This window comes from Passer montanus, unplaced genomic scaffold, assembly GCF_014805655.1.
Source record: "Passer montanus isolate IOZ18808 unplaced genomic scaffold, ASM1480565v1 scaffold56, whole genome shotgun sequence".
NCBI lineage: Eukaryota > Metazoa > Chordata > Aves > Passeriformes > Passeridae > Passer > Passer montanus.
Genome location: NW_024370595.1, coordinates 4,502,508 through 4,527,514, shown reverse-complemented (window position 1 = coordinate 4,527,514; position 25,007 = coordinate 4,502,508). Strand labels below are relative to the sequence as shown.

Genomic DNA, 25,007 nt, shown 5'->3' with positions numbered 1-25,007 from the left:
CAGCAGGAGCTGCTGCTGCAGGCACAGGAGTGTTGTGGCACAGCATTCCCTCGTGTGCAGGTGCCATGGGAAGCAGGTTGCCTGTATCCTACAGGGAACTGACAGCAGTGGCTCATACACAAGCTAGTGCAGTCAGGCTAGGCAGACCTTAAGACTTTCATGGACAGAATCACAGATCAGTTTGGGTTGGAAGGGACTTTAACAACATCTAGTTCTAACCCCCACTAGACCAGGTTGCTCAAAGCCTCATCCAACCTGGCCTTGAACATTGCCAGGGATGGGGCACTCACAGCTTCTTTTAGTCACTGTTCCAGTGACTTACCACCCTCATAGTAAAGAATTTCTTTCTCATATCTAATCCAAACCTACTCTCAGTTTGAAGCCGTTCCCCCTTGTTCTATCTCTACATGTCCTAGTAGAAAGTCCCTCTCCAACTCCTTGTAGCTCCTTTGGGTACTGGAAATTGCTATTAGGTCCCCTCAGAGCCTTCTCTTCTCCAGGTGGAGCAATCCCAGCTCTCTCAGCCTGTCTCCATCAGAGATGTGCTTCAGCCCTCCAGCTGCACGAAGCATCTCCATGGCCCTTCTCTTGGTTCCATCCAGCAGGTCCATGTCCTTCTTATGCCGGACACAGTGCTCCAGACGATTTTTACATTTTAGAGTCTCTCTCTTCTGGTTCAACAGAAGATAGTAATGATTCCCATCATCAGCTGGGTAGTAAGTGATCATCCTGTTCAAAGAATAATTTCCCCATTTAAACCCTATGCAAAAGATCCCCATAAATTACTAAATTTTAGGGTTGTTTTGGGGAATTTCTTTGTTTTGTTTTGTTTTTTACTTCTTTTTATCCCTGAGTGTCTCTGTGCCAACGACCAGGTCTTGTTCAGTATTTAGTTTAAAGAGTTGGTTTGGGGAGTCCTTTAGAAGAAGCCTTTGCTAAAGGAAGAATGCAAGTGAAGTGCTAACAGCCTGGATTTTAAGAGCAGGGAACACTGTAGCAAGAATAATGACAATCGAACAAGCAAGAAAAATCCAGATAAAAGACAGATAAAACAGTAATTTCCTTTTTCCTTTCTTATTACATCTGCCAAAGAGGTCACTACAAAACCCATTCATATAAATAGACTTTTAAAGTGTCTAATCAGATACAGATAAACAAAATGCAATATATTCTAAGGTTATCCTCCCTTTTACCATCACCTTTACCTCCTAGGTCCCTGTAGAGCCCATGGAGGGAGACAAGCACTGACCACCCAGCCTCCATCCAACTGGTCTGAGACAGCACCATGCTTTAGGGTATTCCACCTGATCAACAAAAGACCTGGAGGTCTGGGGGAGATGTGTGTTGATGTGAGACATCTCAGCTTTGGGGACCTGATTCCCAGAAATGTCACTAACTTAGCTGGAGTCAGTGGGAACCTGACTCCAGCTAAGCTAGTGGCACCTTCACTGGAGCAAAAATGTTGCCCACAACTTAAGACAAACAGGAGAGAAAAGCAGCTAAATACTATAAACTACAGTTTATGGGCTGAGAGATTCAGGGGGCTGTGTTGGAAGTATCAACTGTATCAGGAGGAGAACAGTGTAACTTTGAAATATACTTTTTTGGATTTAGGTTTTGCTTTGGGAAAAAAGGAAAGAGACAGAGACACTAGAAGTCACTTGCAAAATATAGCTGGAGACTCTACAGCATGTGCAGGTTACTCTGATTAAAAGATGCTTAGAAATCAGGCAGTTCTGAAGGGAAAAAGACTCAGTCCACTTCCCGTCATGACTCAAGTGTAAACCCAGAGAAGGGTTTTCTTCTCTCCTTAAGCTATGCTTTTTATGCCATAAAATGTTAATGTTTCTGTATTCCCTTAAAAATGAGATAAATAAACCCTATCTCAAGAAAGATAAATAGCCTGCTGAGGGCCCTGTCCAGGGCCTTTCATGGCACTTCTGTGCAAGAATGTGAAATGAGTCACACTCATGAGTTAGACTTCAGCACTCAAACTCTGCTAGAGGACTTTTGAGAGCTTTATACTCCTTCTCTTTTGCTCTTCATAAACTTTCCTTACACGGTCATGGGAAGACAATAAGATCTCACATTCTTAGCTCACATTGAAGAGCTTCTGTGGGTTACTGCCAAGGTCTCAAGGTAAAGACAGGCAAGAAATGCCCAACCCTGCAGCCTCTGTGAGGGTCTTCAGTCTCTGAAATCGTTCAGTACTTTGAAATCTTCAATGTCTTCCTTCAAAGTCTTTATTAATTAATACAGACTTATGATGTTATTTTATTTTAGGTATGTCACTAAGTATCTGTCCTGTTATTTGTTGCATATGAAAGTATTCATAGCGTCTTTTTTTTAGTTATGAGCAAGAGAGAAGGAATAGGTTGATTAGCTGACACTATATTATGAAATTGTTAAAATAAGCTGGTTACTTTCTACTTTGTTTCAGAAATAACATGTAGAATGACAGGTGGAAAAGGAATATCTTTACAGGGAGGGTGGTGGAGGAGTTTCTTAGCTTTATTTTCTACTGAATATTTTTCTAATAAATATTACATGTTCATAACAAATTTTTCTTCAGACATTCAAGTGAACACTAAGCTCCTAAAAACAAAGTGCAAGGAAAAAAATGTGTTATTGCCTCCCAAATGACATGCCTAGATGATTGTTATTCCCACAATGTCAATTGTTCTTATGTTTAACTTGATAAACTGCAGGTACTTGAAATTGCTGCAGCAGCTAGAATACTGATACACAATAAGGGTTCATGTCACATTTCTCCTGTTTGCTTTTAGCCTAAATTTACTTCATTAAAAAGGTGATGAAAAGGAGTCTCTTTGCACAAAGGAATTAGAGCCTCCATATGCCTTGGCAGCTGTATGATGGAAAAAACGTGCTGCCAACAGCTGCAGAAGAGCAGAGTTCATGATATTGCTGGCTTCTCCTTTATTGCAAACATGCAGCAAAGCAGAACAAGACTTTTTCCTGGAGGACCCAGGTGCAAATGGAGGTAACAGTGGGATAGACTTGAAGTTTTCAGCTGTCCTCTTTGCCCTGTGATTATCAGGACTTTGGTTTGTGAAATGCCCATTGGTGCAGCAACTATTTCAAGTGGTAAACAAAGCCACATACTACTTTGGATTATATAATTATACTTGTGAAAATGATTGTAAAATTTCCATAGCCTGATAATTTGGCTGGAGTTTTTACTCCATTGCAGGTAAAAATAACATGATTTGTTGAAATTGACCATAATACATCCAAGATAATTAAACCAAAGATGGGAGATAAGTATTTTACACAGATTAATTTCCATATTCAATGCTCAAAAATGTTGCAGGCTTTGTTTACTTTTTAAAAAATTACTTTATCCATTTAAAAAGTTGTTTCCTTCCTGTACTAAATAGTTTCATGGCTATATTCAGAAATTAATTATCACCACAGGACAAAAATATTTCCTGTTTTACATTTATTTTTGCAATGAACACAAAAATAATATCCTTCTGAGACAGTCATGGCAAAAAACAAAGCATTCTGGGAGCCAGACAGTGACTCTGTAAATGAATGTAGCTGTACTGATTTCAGGCATCAGTAGTACTTCTTCTTTCCAGACAGCCAAAGGGATTTGGTTCTGTTCCTATCAAATTTTGCTTTGATTTTAGCCAGCAAGGGATCAGAACCAATTCAGATAATAAGTCTTTTTGGATTTGAAATTTCAGTGGTATTCTAATAATCTGTTCTGGTATAAATCAAAACCAAATCAAACCAAACCTACATGGAGGAAATAAGGGTGAAAATGAAAACAGGCATTTACATTTTTCTCTTCTGGATTTGGGCACTCTGTTTGCACCCTTCTGCTGAGCAGAGCTTTTTAACTCCCTCATTGTAAATGAACATGTACATTCATATTATGTACATTTCATATTTCATTCATTTATGTACATTCATATTTCTTAGACACAAATGTTCATGCAAGAGAAGGAAACACAGCATCCTTAATGAAAACTGGTGTGGTATTGAGGTCACTGGTTCATGTTATAGTCCTGAAAAATTCATTAACTCCTCTCTCAGCTTTAAAGCACTCTTACAAAACCAAGAAGCTGGAAACATGTACTATGGGATGTAGATTTTGTGAAACTGGCAGCTTTCCGGAGTGTTAAAGCTTATGAAAATCCAAATCCAAGCTAAAATGTATGGAATGTGAGCCTTGCCTTAGGGCTTTATCCAAAATACCCTGAGGTTAGGGAGAGTCCTTCCACTGACTTCACTCGGCTTTTGGATCAAGCCTTTCAAAGATGTAAAACAGGGGCTTGAAATGCTTAGATTGTGGATGAGGTTTGGTTACAAAAAGAAATTGTCCAAGTTCAAAACTCAAAGGGGAAGCCTAAATGATGGAATCTCAAGGCCAGAATGTCAAAATTGCAGAGAAACTGTGTCCTTCATGTTAGCAAGCTGGCAGCATGAGCAGAGGAAATGTGAGAAGGGGCTGCCAGAGCAGCCCCAACCCTCAGTATGAGTAGCTATGTTCAGATTGATATATTTCCACTTTCTATGGCTGCTCCCTGCCTACCACAATGTTCTCCTCATCACTCACCCACACGCAACACTATTCTCATGTTGAGGGGAATGTGATTCTTTTACTTAGGTGAATTGTGAATTATTTTATTTAGGCATCCCTGAGAAGAAGATGCTTCAAATTTAGCATAGAAGCAGAACTTTCAAACCTCAGTAAATAGGAAGAGCAATAAAATCTCTGAAGTGTTCAAGCAATTTAAATGTTCAGCAACTGGGGATTGCTTTAAGCATTTAAGAGGAGGGGGTGAAGCCACAGACTAGAAGCTGCTGAAAACAGGATGGAATTGTCCCTTCCCTACTTTACTGTACATTTAAGCCTGTCTCAGGGCTAAGGTGTACCTTTTCTGCCAAATAACATTTTTCCATCAGATTTCATTCAGGAAAGCTATAAATTATTTTGATACTTTGAGGAAATACATTATTGTAGGGACAGGTACAGCCTCTGCTCATCAAAATGCTCAGCTAATGTGAGAGCACACCTGAGTGTGTTTTCCTGAAACGGGGAATGAGGGTGGCCTCTCTGTTCAGATTATCTTAAGCAAGCTGCCCCCAGCGAGTGATTGTGTTTGTTGGCGCTCACGGGAGACAGTGCGCTCCTGGGCAGAAAGTTCACTGCACAGGAGCGTCATTAGCGAGCCCTTCTGAGAGTCATTCCAAGTCTCCAGAAGGTCTGCAGCAAGAATGCATTTCTGAAGCAGCTGCTTACAGATCTGAGGGAAACTTGGCTGGAAGAACAGCCACATGATCCTCCAGCCCCCGACGCTAAGTCCAACGTGACATGACAGCCTTACACAACCAAAACCTTACCATCAACCAACAGAGTAAGTGATGGCTAAACAGAATGGCAAAGGAGATATTCACCCACCTTTCCCTTTCTTTATTTATGCTTATCAAAGCTTTTTAGCCTCTAGCAGTTTGGGTGGAAGTGAAAACATCCCACAGTGGCTCTGGCTGTGGTGCAGGGCAGCACGCCAGCTGACAGCAAGGTGTCCTTAGCATGGACGAGCACTGTGAACATCTCATGTCTGGGCAGACCTACAGGCACAGACAGCTCTGGGCTTTTGAAAAGTTTGAATGAGTTTGTTTTACCTCTATATCTAGCCCTCTACATCATCACGCTATCCCTTTAAAAATACCTAATGGAATATAGCCCCTGAAAAATATAACTTGCAGGTTGTAGAGCTCAACAGAGGGGTGGAAGAAACTATCACCTTGTTATGTGACAATTGGTATCACTCTGCTCTTGGTCCCTATCCTTATATTCTGGAAATGACACCCTATTCCCACTATAGGATACAGGTATAAATAAGAGGAAATGAGATAAAACTGTAGGACCTGACACTCACACTAATGGCTTTACACCCAACCATGAAGCTAGAACTAGATATATTTGCACTTATTCTAAATCCTATTTTCACAGTCAAAGTGGTGTAAATGAATGCTGAAGTTGGTGGGAATAAGGACAATTTATCTTCCAAAAGATAAATTGACCTCTCTAAAGTTTACAGAATACAGATTTTTCTTTATCTGATACAATCTAGATATCTTGCCCTAACAGCAATACGTGGAAGACAATGACTAAATAATTTTGTGCATCCCAAAGTCTTTGATTTAATCATGTACCACTCTTCAGAAGATCTGAAGATTCAATTATATATAATATAATATAATATAATATAATATAATATAATATAATATAAATATATTACTGAAAGGTATGTGTGAATTTCACATCAAACTGCAGATATTTGTCTCTTTTGCTTCATACACAACCATTACTAGGTATGGATAATTCTTAGATAAAACAGACTTTTTTGGATTTATCAGTTCACAAAAATTTCCACATGGCAGAAATAGTTCCGAGTTAACAGAGCATCAAAGAATTCTAAATAATTAACTTCTTCTGACAACCAAGTAGTCTGTCTTTTAAAACAAAATACCAGTTATCTGAAAGTAAATCAAGTCTCTTTGATGCTCAGAATTGCAGCTCAATTAATGTATTGTTTAGTACAGTCCAAAATTCTTTGAAAGGGCTCATGAAATCTGTTGCATCCAGAATGATAAACCTTTTTCTTTGTGAGCAATCTGCAGGTAGATACAGAATATTCTGATTATCAACAAAATTAATTAGTTTCTCATCTGTTTCATTAAAGCCAAAAAGTTGGAGCTCTGGGTAATTCCTACAAAGAAAGTATAATATGAGTGTATAAGAGTATTATATGTGTCTAAACAAAACCAATACACATGAAGAGAGGAAAAGCTATCTACAATATATGAATGACTGATAAATATATGGAACTCATTTATAAAAGAAAACATAACTTTGTTCCTTTCAAAATTTAAGAAAAAAACAGTAACAACTGTTTAGCCCCAGTACTGCTGGAACTGAGGTGAGAAGTTGCTCTTTGAGGACACAGACTCCTTTAGTTTAGGGTTACATGCCCCAAAGTTATTAAGATACCTTTGCTTAATGGGCAGAAACGTAATTTGAATTTTTATGGCTGTAAATTGTTTTTAAGGCAGTCTACTGGGCCCATTCAGAGAAAACATCTCTGCAAAGAGACTCATGCAAATGATAATTCCAGGAATAAGGACTGAAATCTATTTACATTAAAAAAATATTTAAGTGAAGATATATATCAAAGAGCTGTAGCCCTGCAAAATAGTCTGGCATTGAACAGACAAAGCGAGGCTGCAATATCCTGCCCCATGTAGCAAAAGGACAAATACAATCCCTGAAGGTGTAAGTGGGAAGGAATTGAGATTGTTTTTTCCTCTCCTTGTAAGAATTTGTTACTCACCAAATTCTGCATAAAGTTCCGGGGTCCCCTTTTGGAATAGAGTTTGGAAGGAGGGAGGCAGTATAGGGGGGGAAAAGAAAAACCTCCATGAGAATACTTCAAGAGCTTGAGAAATGCCCTACCACAAGAGAGATTGAAGGTATTCCATCTACCCCCACTTTTCAAAAGAAAAAAATAAAAACATGCAGAAATGACACAGTTACTGGGCCAGCTTCACAGAGACAAAATATCTTGTTCTAAAAGGCTTTTGCACTTAATGGAAAAGGCATGACATAAAGTGAGGGCTGGAAGCTGAAAGCAAATAAATTCAAACAGGAGATACAGCCTGATTTTTATTAAGTTTTCTTTAAGTCATCACACTGATTAGGTACTGAAACAAACTACTGAGGACAGCAGCCTGGCAATGTCTTCTGGACTGTAGCTATCAGTGGGACATCTGCTTAGACAAGGCATGACTCTCACTCCAACACTTGGAAAACTGGCTGAAATGTGCAAATGGGTGATAAGAATGTGAGAGATGGAGTCAAGATTCCCCCTCAAGCCCCAAAAGCTATAAAAGTCCATCTGTACTGATTTGCTTTTGGTCCATGATCTCAAATTCATTTGAGGTTAATTTTCCAGCTCAGGAAGTAAATCAGTCTCAATATCAGCTGGAATTTGGGTTTTCAGACCTTAGCTTTGCAGATCTTTGACAGCGATGAGGGAAAATAGAAACAGTTATCACAGCAGAGAAAAGTTGTTTCAAAAATCCTTGCAATAATCTGTTCCTGTTGAACCTATAAAGCCTTAGGAGGCTTAGGTGAAAAAAAAGCATCTAGTTATTGAGGGGTTTTTTTGTACATTTACATGTTTTAAAAGCAATGCTTCTCCCAGCAATTTTCATTGAAAGCTATTATTTATAGAGCCACTCAGCAATAAAATAAGAAGCTGTAATCACACTCTACATGCCTTGCCAGCCCCTGACATGGGCTGAATGTCTGAGAGGCACTGTATTCAGACTATCTTTTTTGTCCTTTCTTAATAATAATAAAAAATATAATAAAAATCTGTCTTCAGAATTTCTCTATAAAAGGGGAGAACTCATTAGCTGAGAGACACACAAAATGCAGAGAGCTTATTATTCTTTTGTGATGAAAATACCACATTTAGCCAGACATTGTATTTTAATTGTATTTTCCAGCAGTAAAAGTAAAATACTATAAAAATGAGCCCTCCAAGGTAGGAGAAGAATGATTCTGCTTTTTCGCTTTGAGCCCCTGTGCCCAATGGGATGTCTCTGGGTCTTTGACCCTCATGATTCCAGCCCCAGTGGATTGGTCATTCACCCTCTCTGTAGAGGAGGAAGATTGATGATGATGATGATGATGGTGATGATGGTGATGATGGTGATGATGATGGTGATGACAACGATGATGCCTGCAGCCTCCCCTCCCACCACTAAGCTGATGAACCAGCAAAAATGCCTTCCAACAGGTCATGCTAGAGAGGGACTTGGTTATGTACTCCTCTTGTCAGTTCAAATCTTGCTTCAAAACTGAATGGCCTCAGGCGCTGTTTCTCTTGAGAAGCTGCTAAAAGGGACCCTTGTGCCCAAGAGGATCTTTCTGGGCTCAGTGGGACCCTCAGGCATGCCCAGGGGAGTCCCACCCAGCGCCCACACATGCACAGATACTTTACTGCAGCTCAGGCAGGAACTGCCCAACAGCCTTGCAGAGGATGTCACTGGCTCACTCTGTCGTTCTAATTCTCTGTGTGGCATAATAAGGGATTCTGGGAAATGAAAGTAGAGTGGCTTTTCGTCCTTTTAACACTCAGAGTATGGGTAAAAGTTCACGGCAATCTACTTTCTCATGTAACTTTAACATCTTTTGTTCTTTAATGTCCCTTTCAATGGCAATGAGATCGAGTATTCCCTCCACAAGTCAGCAGATGGCACAAAGCTGAGCAGCGCAGGTGGCACAACAAAGGGGAAGGATGTCATCCAGGGGAACCTGGGAAAAGCCTGAGAAGTGGACCATAAGAACCTCATGAAGTTCAACAAATCCAAGTGTAAGGTGCAGAGAGCAGATCAGAGCAGTCCCAGATATGAGGACAGACTGGGAGAAGTAGTCATTGAGAGCACCAGCAATGTGCACTCACAGCCCAGAAAGCCAATTATGTCCTGGACTGCATCAAAATCAGCCGGCCAGTAGGTTAAGGGAAGGGATTCTGCCCCTCTACTCTGCTCTGGTGAGACCTCACCTGCAGCTCTGGGGTCCCTAGTACAGAACAGATGTGGAGCAAGTCCAGAGGAGAGCCAGAAAAATGATCAGAGGACTGGAGCGGCTCTCCTTTGAAGACAATCTGGAATCGTTGAGGTTGTTCAGCCTGGAGGAGAGAAGGCTTTGGAGAGAGCTTATAGTACCTTCGACTACTTAAAGGAAGTTTACAAAATAGATGGAGAGGGACTTTTTACACAAGATAGAGATAGGACAAGGGAGAATGGTTTTACACCAAAATTACTAAGCTTCATTGTGTTTTCTACATGCATGCAAATGAATTGGTTTAATATTATTTAATTTGGACCACTTAAGTTAGTGAAGCTGAAGCATGGGTATGACAGAGTTAAGTCTTAAGCTTACTTAAGCTATAAACAGTAAGGTAAGAAAAAGATGTAAAGAGGTCTGTGAGGAACAGTGAGAGGGAATGGAGAAAAAAGAGTGACTGCTGACATCCTCAGTCATATGATCTTCAGTAAATGCAGGAGTTTCCTCAGGATCTTATCAGACACGTACTCAGGACAATTTCCTTACCAATACACAGCTTCTAGCACCTAACAGCCTCTATGTCCAAGACAAGAAAAGTACCAAGTATGAAATCTGATGCACAGAAAATTATAGCAGAAAAGTGTATTCTCATGGCATTAATGACCACACGGACTTCATAACGATATACACTCTGAAGTTATAACCTTCGTATATTGGGCACACGTGGGTGCTAGCATGTAGGTATACAACACCAAAGATGTCCCATGCTGGCTGGAGAGAAGTGACCAAGTGATGCACAAATTAGCACCTACCTGTTGAGAATTTCCTTGAAAATAGAAAAAGGAATGTATGAGGACTGTCTTCTGATACACCAACTCCTTGCTCAACACCAGACCATGTTAGCTGTGACTGTATGTAAAGTTTTCTTAGTTTTTTTTTTGATGACCAATTGCCATTTAGATTATTGTGAGACTCTCTGGCCTCTAGCTAAAGCAACCAGTGCCACTGTGAAACAAAGTTTGCCTGGTTTTAGGGTTTCAGAGACTTTGGGTTTTGATTAGGATTTGAAACATCAATTGCATTTGGGTGCATCACACATACAGAGTGTAAAAAGGAAGCAAAAAACTGCTTTCAACATGGCCAAAGAGAGATATTAGACAATCGACCCAGTAAAGAGAGAAGTACACCATTTGTTCTGGGCCAGAAAAACACCAGGAGCAGTCAGGAACAGAAGCACATTACAATATCTCATATATCACCCTGCACTGGCTTTATTGTTCCAAATAGTAATAAAAGAAGACAAAAGTACTCCCTGAGCCATCTGTGTTAGTAATTGGTGTGGCATAATAGGAATGGATCTATAGGGTGAAGGACTGGTGCCAAATACCTAAACTGTACACTATTTACATCTCAAAAAGCTTTAGTGTAGACTGTCCCTTGTGTGGTCCCATGGACCCAGCAGTGGTGAGAGCACATCTCTTAGTTAAATCTCAGCTGCAAATCAAGTTTGTGCACTCTGAGGCTGTTCCCACACACAAACAAAAGCACAGCACTGGGGGGTGCTGTGGAGACTTGGTTCAGACAAACGTTTCTAATCCAAATTTCAATGTGCACAGTAGGATTGGAACTGGCATCCACGAGTAGTAGTATAAAATGGAGGAAAGGAAAATCTATGAAACATTAGCATCCACATCCCAAAGAACAAAACTACAAACTTGCAACTATAGACATGACTAGTTAAGAACTCCTGAATGACTGTCCTCAAGGATAGATTGAAACAAGTCATCCTGTCCTCTCTGGCAGATGCAGATAAAACTGCCATACATGGTGTGAAAAAGTTCACTGGGCTTGGGGAGCTAACAAGGACAATGGACATAAAATGTCAAGGACAAAAGGAAAATTCTTTACCACATGGTACTTTAAAAAACCCATATTCGATTATTCATTAATATAAAAGCCCATATTGTTCACTGAAATTACTCAGCTTCCTTCTTCAGAAGAAAAATGTTACAGCATTTTACAATGCTCAGGAGTAAAAGAATGCTCCCTAACAGCCTGACATGAAATGCTAATGCATCAAAAGTCACCAAGGTTACAGACGTAGAGCAACAGCCCCTAGGTTCTTAAAACAAATGAGAGTTCTAACTGTAAGTGGTTGCGTATGTGTGATTGTTATATCTCTTTTTTCAAAGACGCTTCTCTGAGTCTAAAATCACATTTACTTGTTTTAAACCCCATTAATTTCCTGTTTTTTTATTTTTACACAGCTAGGAAAATTGCTTGGAGGCAGGCACAAGCATGATGCACTAGCTGCTGCCCAAACTTGCGTATGAACTTAAAAGCCGGCAGCCGAACAAAAGAACAAATACAGAATGACACAAGAAACTCTCCTTTCATTCCCTTCCTCCACTGAAATATTTGCAAAAAATATTTCTACTCCAAAACATGTACATTAGATTGTAAGACAGTCATTAGGATACATGATCATGTGATGATGTAGTATGTGGAGGAAGAACCCTAGCACTGCTGCCAAAATGCAGCAAGATTAAAGTTAAGGCACTACTCAGAAAATCTGCTCACAGGCATCCAATGCCTTACTTAGAGACTGACCATCCCAGAACAGCTCAAAGCTACATCCCCTCTGCCCTAAATCCCATATCCTGCCTTCCCCAGTCTACAGAGACTTGCAGCTCCTGAGCAGATATATTTGTTCTCCACAGCCCGTTGGACTTCCTGGGCACAAACACACCCAGACACCTGCTGAACCCATGAAAACACCAACTATCCACAACTTCCTGCTGAAAGGACCTCCTGACCAATGATACTTCATTGCAAATTATATTTTATTAGAATAAGGTTCTTCCTAAACAACTGCAAATTTTCTGGTTAAAAACAAACCAAAAGAGGGACTCTAAAGTCCCTCTTAGGACCTCTTTGGAAGACCATTTCTATTTGGAAATGGAGGGGAGCTGGGTTAAAATATCTGGTCCAAAACTAGATTTGCCTTTGAATGTCCCATCAGACAAGATTTGACTTGATGTTGGATAGTCTACTGCTGATATGTACCACTACAAGCTGTTGGCACTACACCAGTTTCTGCAAACTGGTTGACCATACCAGTTTCTGTGTATCTCCTCTTTCAGAGAAATGGGCATTTGTCAACCTGTGGTCATGGCACTAATTTCCTGTGGTAAAATGAAGCTTGAAGTTTCTTTCTTCCCTGGAAGATCAGAAGGGAAGGAGGAAACACAATCAAGAGCAGTCCAAGCTGGAAGGACCTTTGCAGATTGCCTAGTCCAGTCCCTGCTGAAACCAGTCCTGCCTTCAAAGTTAGCCAAGGCAAATGACAGACCACAGTGCTTTGGTGGACTACCCAAAGCAGCTCAATGTTTGGGCCAGGCACTTCCTGAGCATGTGAATCCAAGTGAAGGGAATGGGCTCGCTCCCAGTATCCAGTAGGTTTATGCCTCCTGGGAGACACAGATATGAAGTTTGTGTATCTCAAGGCCAAGTTCACCACAACTATGAGAGTGTCCTTTAGAGAATCTTCACGATTAATCTATTTCTGAATTCTTTATTTCATCTTGACATCAATGGCAAATGCTTCTGAAGTGTCACAGTGTCTAAGGACCAGGAACCTAATCCACTGTCTCAAAGGGTTTAGGTCTCCTTATCAATTCACAAGGTCTGTTTTCAAAGCTAATATATGTCCTTATTTTTTCAAGTGACTTGTGAAAAATTTGTTCTTCACCTCATCTCTGCAAGCCAGCACCTGAAACTATACCACAAGTATGCCAGGCAAGGGCCGGACCCCATCACACAGGAGAACAGCCAGAGCACTTGGCTGACTGACACTCAGCCCTCAGCTGACCAGCCAGACCGTTATGTAAAATTCCTCAGAGAGCAGTGAGGCATTCCTGGTCAGACACCAACAGTCTGAGGAGCAGCTGGATGCAATACCCGCTGCGGGAGGAGGTGGGGATCAACAAACAGACTCCTATTTCCCCACATGCTTACTGAACCCCCCCTGGATCCCTGCTCTGCCAGAGCCTCCCTCAAGCTGCTGCATGAAGAGCCATTTGTGAGTTTGTCCAGCTCAGATAAAAGAAAAAAAATCTGTCCACTACAGAAAAGTTGAGCACTTTTTCTCCTGTGCTTCTATGCTGAAACACTCCAGGAAAAAGTATTTCAATGAGAAATTATATCTGCTGTGTGAGACACACATTTCTATATTAAACTAGCCCCAGTCAGCACACTACAAAATTTTAAAGTAAATGAAGTAAGGGCACACAAGTACAAGACTGACAAATTAGAAAAAAAAAAAGAAAAAAAAGAGAAACGTGTTAGCAGTTATAAAAGCAAGTATAAAAAAATATAAAACCAGTTTTAAAAAAACCAAAAAAACCCAAACAACAACAACAACAAAAAAGAACCAAAAAAAAACCACAAAAAAATTCCCCCACACTAAAACCTAGGGGGGCTCTTTCTTTCTTTCAACAGATTGTACGCGATTGAGCCTATTATTGAAAAAGTCAGGTCCTTGGCTAAAGCTTGAGCCATGCTTGAGGATATTTAGGGCTCTCCCAATAAATTTTCTTGTGCCTATTAGAGAGTGTGTTCAGCTGCCTCATTTTTAACAGAAGCAGTACTGAAGTGTCTCTGCCTGTCCCTGCCTTGCCAATTTTCAGAAGCTTTAGCCTTGAGGCACTCAGTTATCTGTCCATGTATATTCCAAGGCTTAATTTCACAAAAGAAGTGAAATATCACTTTCCAATTGCAGTGATACTTGTATTCAAAGCTTTGTAATTAGCCCCTGGTCATTCACAACTGCCAGGTAAAATTCTTCCTACTACTGAAGAGACAGAGCAAGAAAGATGAATTGCCTAATAAGGAAATTAGAAGACAATTAACAGTGATTTGCAAAGATACATTTTGTCCTTGAAAAGGTAAAAGAAAGTATATTGCTGGAGCTACGAAACAAGTAGAAACTATTTTTTTGCTCTAAACAGCCACTTAACAACAAATATTTCTGTATGCATTCCTAATAAAAATGGCAAACATTCAAAAATGTTTGAGTGAACATTACTGATGATGTACATTGCTGATCATAAGTGATAATGCTTTGACAAATATTTCTGCCTCCAGAACTCTGATTAGACTGATTAATGCAAATTTCCAAATTACTCATTTATCATGAGATCTCCACAGTTTTGTGGAATTTATGACAGCTTTTATAGCATGAATTGTACTAGGAACTAGAGACCAAAATTAACAGACCCAGTTGGTAGAGATAAAGCACTAGAGACAGGCATGCAAACACTAAAATAGCTCTTTCATAATTATACAATTACTGGATGATATCTCTACAAATGAAGAAATATTGCCTCAATTATGTGTATGCCTATAGACTGTGATTAATGTCTGACTTAAGAGAGGATGTAGTTTAAGAGCAGGACTAGTTCATCAGCTAGATCCTGAACAGTTGTGTCATCTCTCCAATTTATACATAGTGTATCTTTTGCTATTTTTCACCTTGTACCTGCTCTGTTTCCAAGAAAATGGAAAAATCTCAAATATTTGTCATGCTTGTGCTATGAATTCAATACAGTTTTCACAAAGCAGTTTAACCAATCCACCTGTTCTGATGAAAATGCAAATAGCAAACTTATAAAACTACAGTCATAACAAAAAAAAAACCATTTCTAGGGCAAGCAATTACAAAATGTTGTCTTTCTTTACTTCTCTGAAAGAGAACCACTTTCAGAGGAAAAATCACCCATATATGCCCTTTGATGGTGTTCAAGAAAAAGGGTCTGGCACCAAATGTCACATTTATATTTCTGCTTTGATTCAGTCTCAAACAAACCAGTAAACTTCCCAGCACCCCCACTAAAGCAGCTCCCACATGGTGCAGCTGGAGCTGCACTTCAGTGCCCTCGCTGTGCTGCTCCTTCTTGCAGAGCACAAAACACATCCCAGCTATGCCTCACACCCTATGGGATAGCTGCTTCCCTGCACAGTAATTAACAAATCCATGATAATCACAAATCCACAAATCAAACAGTCATGCAACTGTATTGGCTTACTGACACTGGACGGGGATAAAAATGTACATTTCAAGTCCTCCTGGTCTCATAACAGGTAAGAAAATGAGATTTTTAACAAATCATCCCATGAACAACAGAAAAGAAAATATTACACAATTAGATGCAAAGCCTGAGAGCAAGCCTCTGGTTTCGGGTCAACCTGGGAGCACCCCAGCATAAGAAAGCTCCTCTCCTTTATACTTGACTAAACATTTCTCAGGAGTCATTATATCAGTCAGGGAAAAGCAATGGCACCACTTCTAATCCTGCTGGAAAAGAGTGCCCTGTAGGCCACCTCTGCTAGGCTGCTGAGAGCTGCAGCCCAGCTGTGGCATTAGCTGCATAAGGCTGTACCTCATTTTCCAGATCCAAACCTCTAGTGGCTGAGCTGCAAGCTGCAACACCACAGCAATATTAACAGAAAGCAGTTTTTCTGGGGCTGAGCAGAATTCAATATATGGGAACCAGTGGGGAAAAAAAAAACCAAACAAACAACAATCCCCCCAAAAAATGAAACAAGAAAGAAAACCAACGCTGCTGTCCCTTTGTGTGAAACAACCAGAAAGACCATAGAACAGTTTATTTAAAAAAAATTAATCAATGCTGTTGATTAATTTAGAAATGCTGTTGTCAATTTAGAAGCTGCAAATTGTAAGACTCATCGTGCCAAAATTCTTTATTTAATTAAAAAAGGAACGTGGCAGATGCATTGTGTATGTTACCATAAACCAATAATTGTGATGGTATGTGTAAAAGAGGTGAAGTTTTCTGCTACAAGAACTTGATGTCAGAGGAGAGAAATGGTTAGAGGAGACTTCAAGCATGGCATCCACAGGGTGTGCTGGCAGTGCTATAGATCAAATAAATGCAACAATTACCCCCCCTCACCAAAAGAATAAAAATTTGCATGAGTTTATGCAAATTAGCAACGGCAATGAGCATCAAATGAGATCTCTACAGTGGTGAGCTAACTTACACTGCAAAGCTCTGTAATGACATATCAACATGAAAGAAGATAAGTATATCTGCTGCCAAGAGATGGAGGGGGAGAGGGGTGGTAGAGATGGCTGGGGAATGGCAAGCACACCATAAAAACCTATGGAGGACAGATGTCTCCATGCCCCCCTTGGTCCTGTGCCGTGTACCTAATGAGAAACCTCAATAGCCCCTTTACTTTTTGCACTTTCAGATGCTCTGTTTTAAAAGCCATCTTCTCTGGCAGAGATGTCCAAAGCTCCAGAAACCCTCACAGTGGCTGTTGCTACCAGTTATCAAGGACTCCTCTTCCATAGTTGTTTTACTCTTTTTTATAGGCTCCTGAAATACCACAGACCTGTTACCTGAACCAGCTGAATGCTGAAGAAGGATTTTTGCCAGCCTACACCTTCTTTTGATTGGTGCCATGAAGATGGCTTCAAAACAAGCTGATGCGTGCAAGAAAAAGTCATTCATCAGCCAGAAGATACTGTACCCTGTACAGAAGCATCCATTCATCTGCTGAACAGGAACACAACTTTTATTTTATTACAGACTATCTTTACTCGTAAAAAAGACACCCCTTTTTTGCTCTTTTTTGATAGGAGAATTGTGGGTGCAGTCATATTTCTGTAGAAATCAAGACATTCAATCTTTTCAGCAAGATCACAGAATCAGGACTAAAGCATGGAAAACATGAAAACCCAATGTTGATTAATAGCTGAATATATTTTAGCTATAAAATATATATTAGCTGAATTGTAATCATATCTTAGACTGAATGGATGATTTTGGCAAGAATTATGTAGCTTTTTTTAATGGACGCAGAATGCTTTTTCTTCTCTCAATAAAATTAAAATATCAGGGGGTTCACTTCTCTTTCCTGTTTGTTCTGTTCCTAGCTGAACACACAGATTTTAAAGCAACTGATGATCCTGCAGTGACCACATTAAAAAATAAAACATCTGCCAACCATTACCACAAAGATGTCTGGGGCTTCTGAGATAATGTTCAATTTGTCCCTGCTCACAACAATGACACACAGAGTATGCCTGTCAGAAACAGCAGAGTTATTGCAGTATTCCGTCTCCTTTGCCCAAAAATTGTAGGAAAGGTCATCTAAACTTTGCCACGCAGATTCCAGCAATTTTGTTTTCTAAGTAGGACAGGCTGACAGGGTTTTGTAAAGATCTTGCAGAAGAAACCAGGTCATCACTGCATCAATAGGCAAACTTCATTGCACTATTAACACAATGTGTTAAGAACAATATTTGCTCTTGTCTCAATTCCAATTTTCCCCCTTTGTTTTTAATTCAATGAAATTAGCAGAAAGTAAGACAGTTTCTACTATAAAAAATACACTGGCTATGTGGCTATTCTACAAAATGTACAAAAGTAATTTACCAAAATCCCAGCAGTTTAATCTATTATGTGAAAGAGCAATGGCCAAATCTTAATGGTAAGAGCCTGAAGGCTTTCTGCTGTAACAGGATTTAGCAATAACTTTTAATTGGCAGTTCAAAGTTAATCCACAGGGGAAAATGTGATCTGGCAAAAGCACTCAGTCACAGAATGAAGAAAAAAAAAAAAAGAAAAAAACCCCAACTTACAACTGTGGGATTTTTTTTCTCAGCATTTTTACAGCTATTGTTATTGAGAAATATTATAGAAATAATTGCTGCATTGTCTCAGTCTAACAAGGCTCTTCTTCTGTGATACAATTTACCCCTTTTGTACTTTCCTCTACCAGTGAAAAAGTGGGCAAAAGTTTAACTTTTCAGTTCTCCTAGTATATATATATATTTATATACTGTATCTTTATTTAACATACCTTCTGAAGGAAAAATCATAAACAAATCCCTTAGAATAATGCTATCCTCTTCCCTCTTTCTCCTTTGACATCAGGCCACAAGCCTAAATTTTTCTTGTTTCTACTCAAGCAGCACCCAAAATGTTTGCAGCAAGGAACCATTTCTCCTCCTAGATTTAGCCCAGAAAAAGCCTTGTAACACAGAGAATTTTTGTGGATTGTACTCACCAGGACCTGTTCAGCTCTAAATGTCAGCACTTCTGCCATCCATGGCTTCTCTTCTTTGTTCCAGAGATGTTTCAGACTAACTCATAGTGTCCTGCTCAACACAGAAGACAACATAAGGGTGCCTCAAGAGAAAACTGGTGAGGTCCAAACCAGCCTCCCACCATTAGACCAAATTCTGCATTGAAAGCTGAGCTTTTGACAGCTTATAGCAGTTACCCTTATGGAAATACTAGGAATTCTGATGACCAAATATTTTTGTGAGAGTTCAGAAAACAAGTGTCTGTGTTCCATCTATGACTGTATTAAGAAATACAGAAAGTTTCCTACATATTAGCTGAACAACTCAAAAGCTGCACCTCTTCAACATCTATTTTACATGAGTTACAGATTTTATTTTTAAAGAAATACATGTAAACATTACCCTTAAAAAAGGTTATAACTACATTTAAGTGACTGATCCCCTGACTTCTCACCTAAAGTTCCATTGAAAACCAAACTTCTACAGCTAATTTGTAAAACCTCAAGCTCTTGGGAAGTGGGGAAGTTTTGCACTTTTACTCTTTCAGCAAAAGCAGGGCTGAGCAGAACAGACCAGCCCATTGTTGGTCTGCAGACTGCTCCCTTGCTGGCAAACTGCTCCAGCAAGGTGACTGGAAAAATCACAACAGCTTGTTACAAATACAGCCAACATGAGTAAAATCCATGAAAAGGAATGCTTCAAAAAAGTGATCCAATTTTTATAAATCATTTTACCCGAGAGATATATTCACTCCACATCAATGTATTATCTCCAAACACAGATCTAAATAAACTTTTTTTAACACAAAGCTTCATGTTTTACAGAACATCTAGTCCAAAAAGTAAGCCTGAATTTCATCCCTTTTGCATAAATGGAGTAGGAAAGGCAACAATAAACTACATTAACAATAGCAAGAAGTTTGAGTCCTTAAAGAATCTACAATCTAAAATAAGTTAAAACAGTCTTTAAATATAAATATCCTAGGAAAGGTTAATTTTTGAGACAATGTAAAGGTCAATAGGAACACAGCTAAAAAACAATTGAATATTATAACACACACTCCATGTGGCTCACTGATGTTTTAAAATGCTGAAGACTCAGGTACACATAAATGCTGTCCAGAGACCCTTCACTAATTGCAAAGTTTGACCAATTTTTAATATGAAATATTTTATTGCACATATTAAAATTATCCTCACAAAATAACAAAAAAAAATTAAAGTATTCTAAGAAACATTTCTTGTAGAAAAATAGCATTTTACCTGCTCTTTTGAAGAATTCTTGAAGAGGTTCTCTTGTTTGGAAAGAAAAACCTATAAAAATTTAAAAAGAAAAAAAAAAAAGATGCACAGATGTCAAAAATAAAAGGTTTGGTTCAGCTGCAGGAGACGAGAGATGCCCCTTGCTTTCTGAAGAGAGTTTATTTAGGTAAATAACTTTGTTGCTGTGGAATCCAGCTCAGTTCTTTGTAGTAAGCATCTCTGGATGGGGAGAGAGTGACATTGCATTCTCTGCACACTCATAAATGAAGCAGGAATTCCCAGATTTGCCATCATGTGATTTCAGTGAGGAACTAGCACTCGACTTTCTCCCAGCACCCGTTACTCTCTGCCCAGACACAGCTCTTCCAAAGCCTCAGATGGCAGTAACAAGTGGCAAAGAGAGAAAGGGCACACAAATCATGATCAGCCTCACTGAGCAGACACTGAGACACTTCAGGCAGGAAGCAGGAGGAGAACAGAGCAGTAGTAGAAGTACTGCTCAAAAATGAGCAGTAGCTCATTGTTAGCCTGCCACAGAAATTAAAAAATAATAAATTTAACAATTTTTACTAGGAAACACTGGGCATACTGGGGAGGGGTGGGGTAAGATTTAAGGTGGGGGGCGGGAATTCACTTTTTCAGCCATCAGAAATGACTAATAAGATTATCCTGACAAACACTCATTCTTGGTCTTTATACTGGAATTTCAAAGGTTTACAAATGCCACTGCAGTACTCAGTGGGATAATAATTAAGCACTACATCAGGCAAAATCTTTTTGTCTATATCAGACAAAAGCTGATAAAAAATAATATAATCTACATTCTACATATAGTATATGCCAACTGGAGAAACAGATGCTACATTAATTTCATGGCTACAAGCAGAATAGACCAAAGGAATATAATGCAACATTTATTCTTCATAAAGAGAATGATGCTATTGACATTTTGCCTTGAATAGCTGCATGTTATTAAATAGCAATGATGGTTTCTGCTAGCTGAGCCTTCCTAAAGAAGTAATTGTTACTGAAAGATGAGTAACCATTTTTGACCTTCTAATATTTAAATATGAGATGAACACTTCCAGCTCCCTCAAGATTATCCATAAGGTCATCAACAGTTATCTCCAGTGTTCTCACTTAATGAGCATCATGGATGTACATCCGTGGCCTGTCTCCCTGGCTTCTGGGGAGAGCAGCTTACTTCAGAAGTCTGGCGAGAGAATGCAATCAGGTGGACCATTGTGCAATTTCTATTAGTGTTCCATTTGTGCTGGGGGCAGTTAATCATCCAAAAGTGAGTTTTTCAAAGATTTTTCCTGCTGTTTTATTTTTTCCCATAGGCTGTAGAGAACATACAACAGATGCAACACAAGTTCCAGTTTGATGTGGTTGTTTACAAACACCAAGGTGACAGTAGCTTAAGATATAAGAATTTATTTCTACTCCTGTAACTCAAGAAGTACCTGTCCATGTTTTGTGAAGGTGAATCTATTTATATCTATCCCCATTATCACAGTTCAACTACCCTCTGACTGCAGTAGTGGGGCAATAGATCTGCCAGCATGAGAAACATCTTTTTAATCACAGAAAATACAATTTCCATTAAAGCATTAATATACAGTTGTCCTCCCATCCAACTTTATGCAGACAAGTAAACAACTTCTCCTTTAAAGGTTATTCTGATACCAAAAAATAAAAGTCCCTTTATTAAGATAATTATTCACCTTCAACTTTATAACAATTAATTTGTGTTTCCATTGCTTGGGTGCTTCATCCATGGATGAGGACCACAGAGCTGCAGATTTATAATCTGCTGCAGTAAAAACACAGAAAAAGGTGAAATGTTCCTCTTTACAATCATGTAAAATGCAGAAGACAGCACCGTAAGGAGCAAGTAAGACATCACTGCTTTGTATAGTAATTGTAGGGTTTCCAGAGGCACTCATCAAAGGGATACTGGACTGTGAGAGTTCACCAAACAGACATCACCCCATTTAACCTACATTTCCATTAAGACTTGTGCTACATCACCAAGTCAGCCATGATAACAGCCATGATAACAGCCAGGCAGAAATTCAGAGTTAGAGGATGCCACACACGATGGAGCTGGCAGAAACACTCCAATTTATTTAGTGGCAGGCTATTGGCATGTAGAATACTGCGGCCTGTATTACACTCATAGTAAACATTTGTGATATTCTCATTTATTCCAGGAATACACTGGAATTGTGAAAGCTGGGGACACAATGTTGTTAGATGTCCTTATATTGCTAGGAAAAAGTTTTTGTCTTCCCTAATTCTAATAGTAGATTTAAGAAAAAAAAGCAGAGAAGCATTTTATATTAGTACTAGACAAAGTGGTGATTGCTGCTGATGTCCCAAGTGGAAGGAACATCAGGCCTTGCACTTGCAAAAGAATCTGCAATGGGAACAAAAAGATGCAAAAAATACTAGTTAATTATATAATCAAATCTAGAAAAGACTGGTAAGAGAAAGCAGTTATGCTGCTCATTTGATTTAGCATTATAAATCTGTAAATCTGTAGAGTGAAAGAGGAGCTAATTTGCTCTGGACCCGAAAAGGATCACTTTTGTAATGCCAAGTTCTTACTCGTCTTGGTTTCCACAGTAGCCAGAGCTGTGTGGCAAACCAGGGTTGGCTCTGGCTGGCTGTCTTTTCAGAGCAAAAATGGGGGTTCCAAACCTGCATCAAGGCTTTTATGGAGAAAATTCTGGGTTGGAAGTTGAGATAAATAGACAGGTAGGTAGGTAGGTAGGTAGGTAGGTAGGTAGGTAGGCAGGTAGGTAGCCTGTCCTAGGGAGGGGTGCCTTCTGGCAGACTGTACATGGCTACGCGAAAGTCACAGGTCTAAACTTCCAGTTGTAGTCCCTGGAGATGAAGGATCAGTACAGTCAGCAGTTTAAGAAGAGACACCCTGACCACGGCCAGCTGTGGTCACCACTGCGGGATGAGATTAGAAACTTTCCAGACTGTATCAGCTCTATTAAATAAGCCTCCACTCACAAAATGTGGAAAATAGACACTGAGTTCACAGATGGTGACCTTCAGCTTAGACACCTGGCTTATTCCCCCGTGGGTTGTGATAGTGGGAGTGTTGCCACTTTGGATTGTACCACCCGAGCCCTGCAGCCTAAAGCCTGCTTCACCAAGCTGTCCGGCCTGCTGCCAGAGATTCCTTTGCCTTTACCACCACTCCTAACAGGCTGTAGTATTTCTGAGTAGCCAGTTGTTGTTCTTGAAAAAAAAATTGTTCAAGTGGTCAAAAAATGGGATTTGCTCCTAATGGGCTTTTAGGTGCAAATTCCTAGTCTGAGAAGGAAAAGGAATCAATCTTCCAAAACTAGATTTAAAGGCTGCTAAACAACCTTTGAATAAAGACAGAAGGTCATTGAGTCCCATTAGGGAGTTTAGGGGACATGACCCATTTATAATCATAGTATGTGTTCCTTAAAATGTTAGTGAAAGAAGCCTTCATGCCAGTATACACTTGCCTATCCTGCAAGCATCTTAATTAGCATATGTGGAAAAGTAAATCATGCAGTACTCTTCCAGAAAAAACAGAAGCAGTGCATTCCAAAGATCTCATTGATAAAACAGTTTTCCTTTTTAAATCAAAGAACATGTACAGATGTAGAATTTCTTGCAGATGTTGCCTTTCAATGCTAATCTCCAACAAATTTTTAATTAGAAATTGTGGTGTTAACTAAAGCATGCCAACACAGTTCTTTTACTGAACTGGAGTTGAAAGGTGTGGGATTGGTAGAAAAAATATTCATGGTGTCATGTCCTTGTCTTAAGTGAAAACTGCAGCAAAGCAACACGTCTGTGAATGTGGCACAGAAACTATTTGTGAACTGATGCTTCTGATACTTGGAAAAGATTCTGCTGCTTTGAGTATCTGTCTCAAATGTGAATGCTAATGGTATATCTGCAAGGCACCATTCTCCTTTGCATTTAGTCATCTGATGGTCAGTGACTACGATTGGGCAAAGATTTCTCAAAAAGATAGAGTAGAATTGTCTCAGTTGTTTCCTGACTCTTCTCATCTTTGATCAGCTCTCTCCACTGAGTTCACATGTGGTGCACTAGCATCATACGTGAAAAAGTTTTCAGCAGAAGCATTTTGAGAAATTTGTTTGGAGAACATGGATATACTGTAAAATACTCTAGGATTCTCTTTTGTAAATGGTCAGTGTTAAGTGAAAAGAAACTTAAGGTTTACTGGGCACTTGCATGTACTTATTACTGTAAATAAGCTATAATAATGATGTGGTACACCACTTCTGGAAAATAAAGTCTAGGCTAGGAGTATAGATCTTCTTGTTTCCCTGTGAAAACTTCATCAGTGTGTGGGGACAAAATTGCCAATGTGGTTTGGTGGTCAGCTAAGCTTTGTTATGCTGTTTGGCAGCAACACATAGGAGAAAAAAAGCAAGTGTAACATCAAAATTTTACAAACTACAGGCAAAATGTGAAGGTTTCTCCTAAACTGGAAAGACTTTCTGAGCAAGACTCCTGCATATGTCCTTCCTGGTTCTGCTGCTTCTCATGTTTTTCATCCATTTCATCACATTGACCTAGCAACATCCTGGAGAACAGGGTTGATGTCCAAAATTAAGTTGATAGGAGAAGGGCTGTCTGACCTGAGCAATGCAGTTGTCAGTGGGTTATGAAGTGCTGTGCATAGCAGGAGGAAGAAATGAAATGCATTAAATACCTGTGTGGGTATATGCAGTGAGATTTGGGCTGCCTTGGGTGAGTTGCTCTTCCTCCAACCTCCTGCAGAGAACAGGGATGCCTAGGCAAAAACTGGCTGGGCAAACCCGGAAAGAAATGAACTTTGGAGTTCAAATCACACACCTTCCTTCCCGTGGTCCTGGGACTGCTGACTCCTGGCACAGACACTGACCAGGCTTCAGTCTGTGGTACTTATGACCAGAGTTACCCATGTAGGGCACTGCCTTTGGAATTTTTCTGTTTGGAACAAAGG

The 25,007-nt window shown here is 39.6% G+C and overlaps 1 protein-coding gene across 1 annotated transcript in view; it reads right to left on the bottom strand.

The window, feature by feature from the left end:
- OCA2 (OCA2 melanosomal transmembrane protein) overlaps positions 1-20,179 on the bottom strand; it is a 185,986-nt gene extending 165,807 nt beyond the window's left edge. The window contains exons 1-2 of the mRNA XM_039725691.1: positions 19,994-20,179; positions 18,713-18,806 (exon numbers count right to left, since the gene is read on the bottom strand). Coding sequence (XP_039581625.1) covers positions 18,713-18,751 — 39 coding nt within the window. The 5' untranslated portion in view covers positions 18,752-18,806; positions 19,994-20,179. The remainder of the gene's footprint in view (positions 1-18,712; positions 18,807-19,993) is intronic.
- Between the last annotated feature and the right edge of the window lie 4,828 nt (positions 20,180-25,007).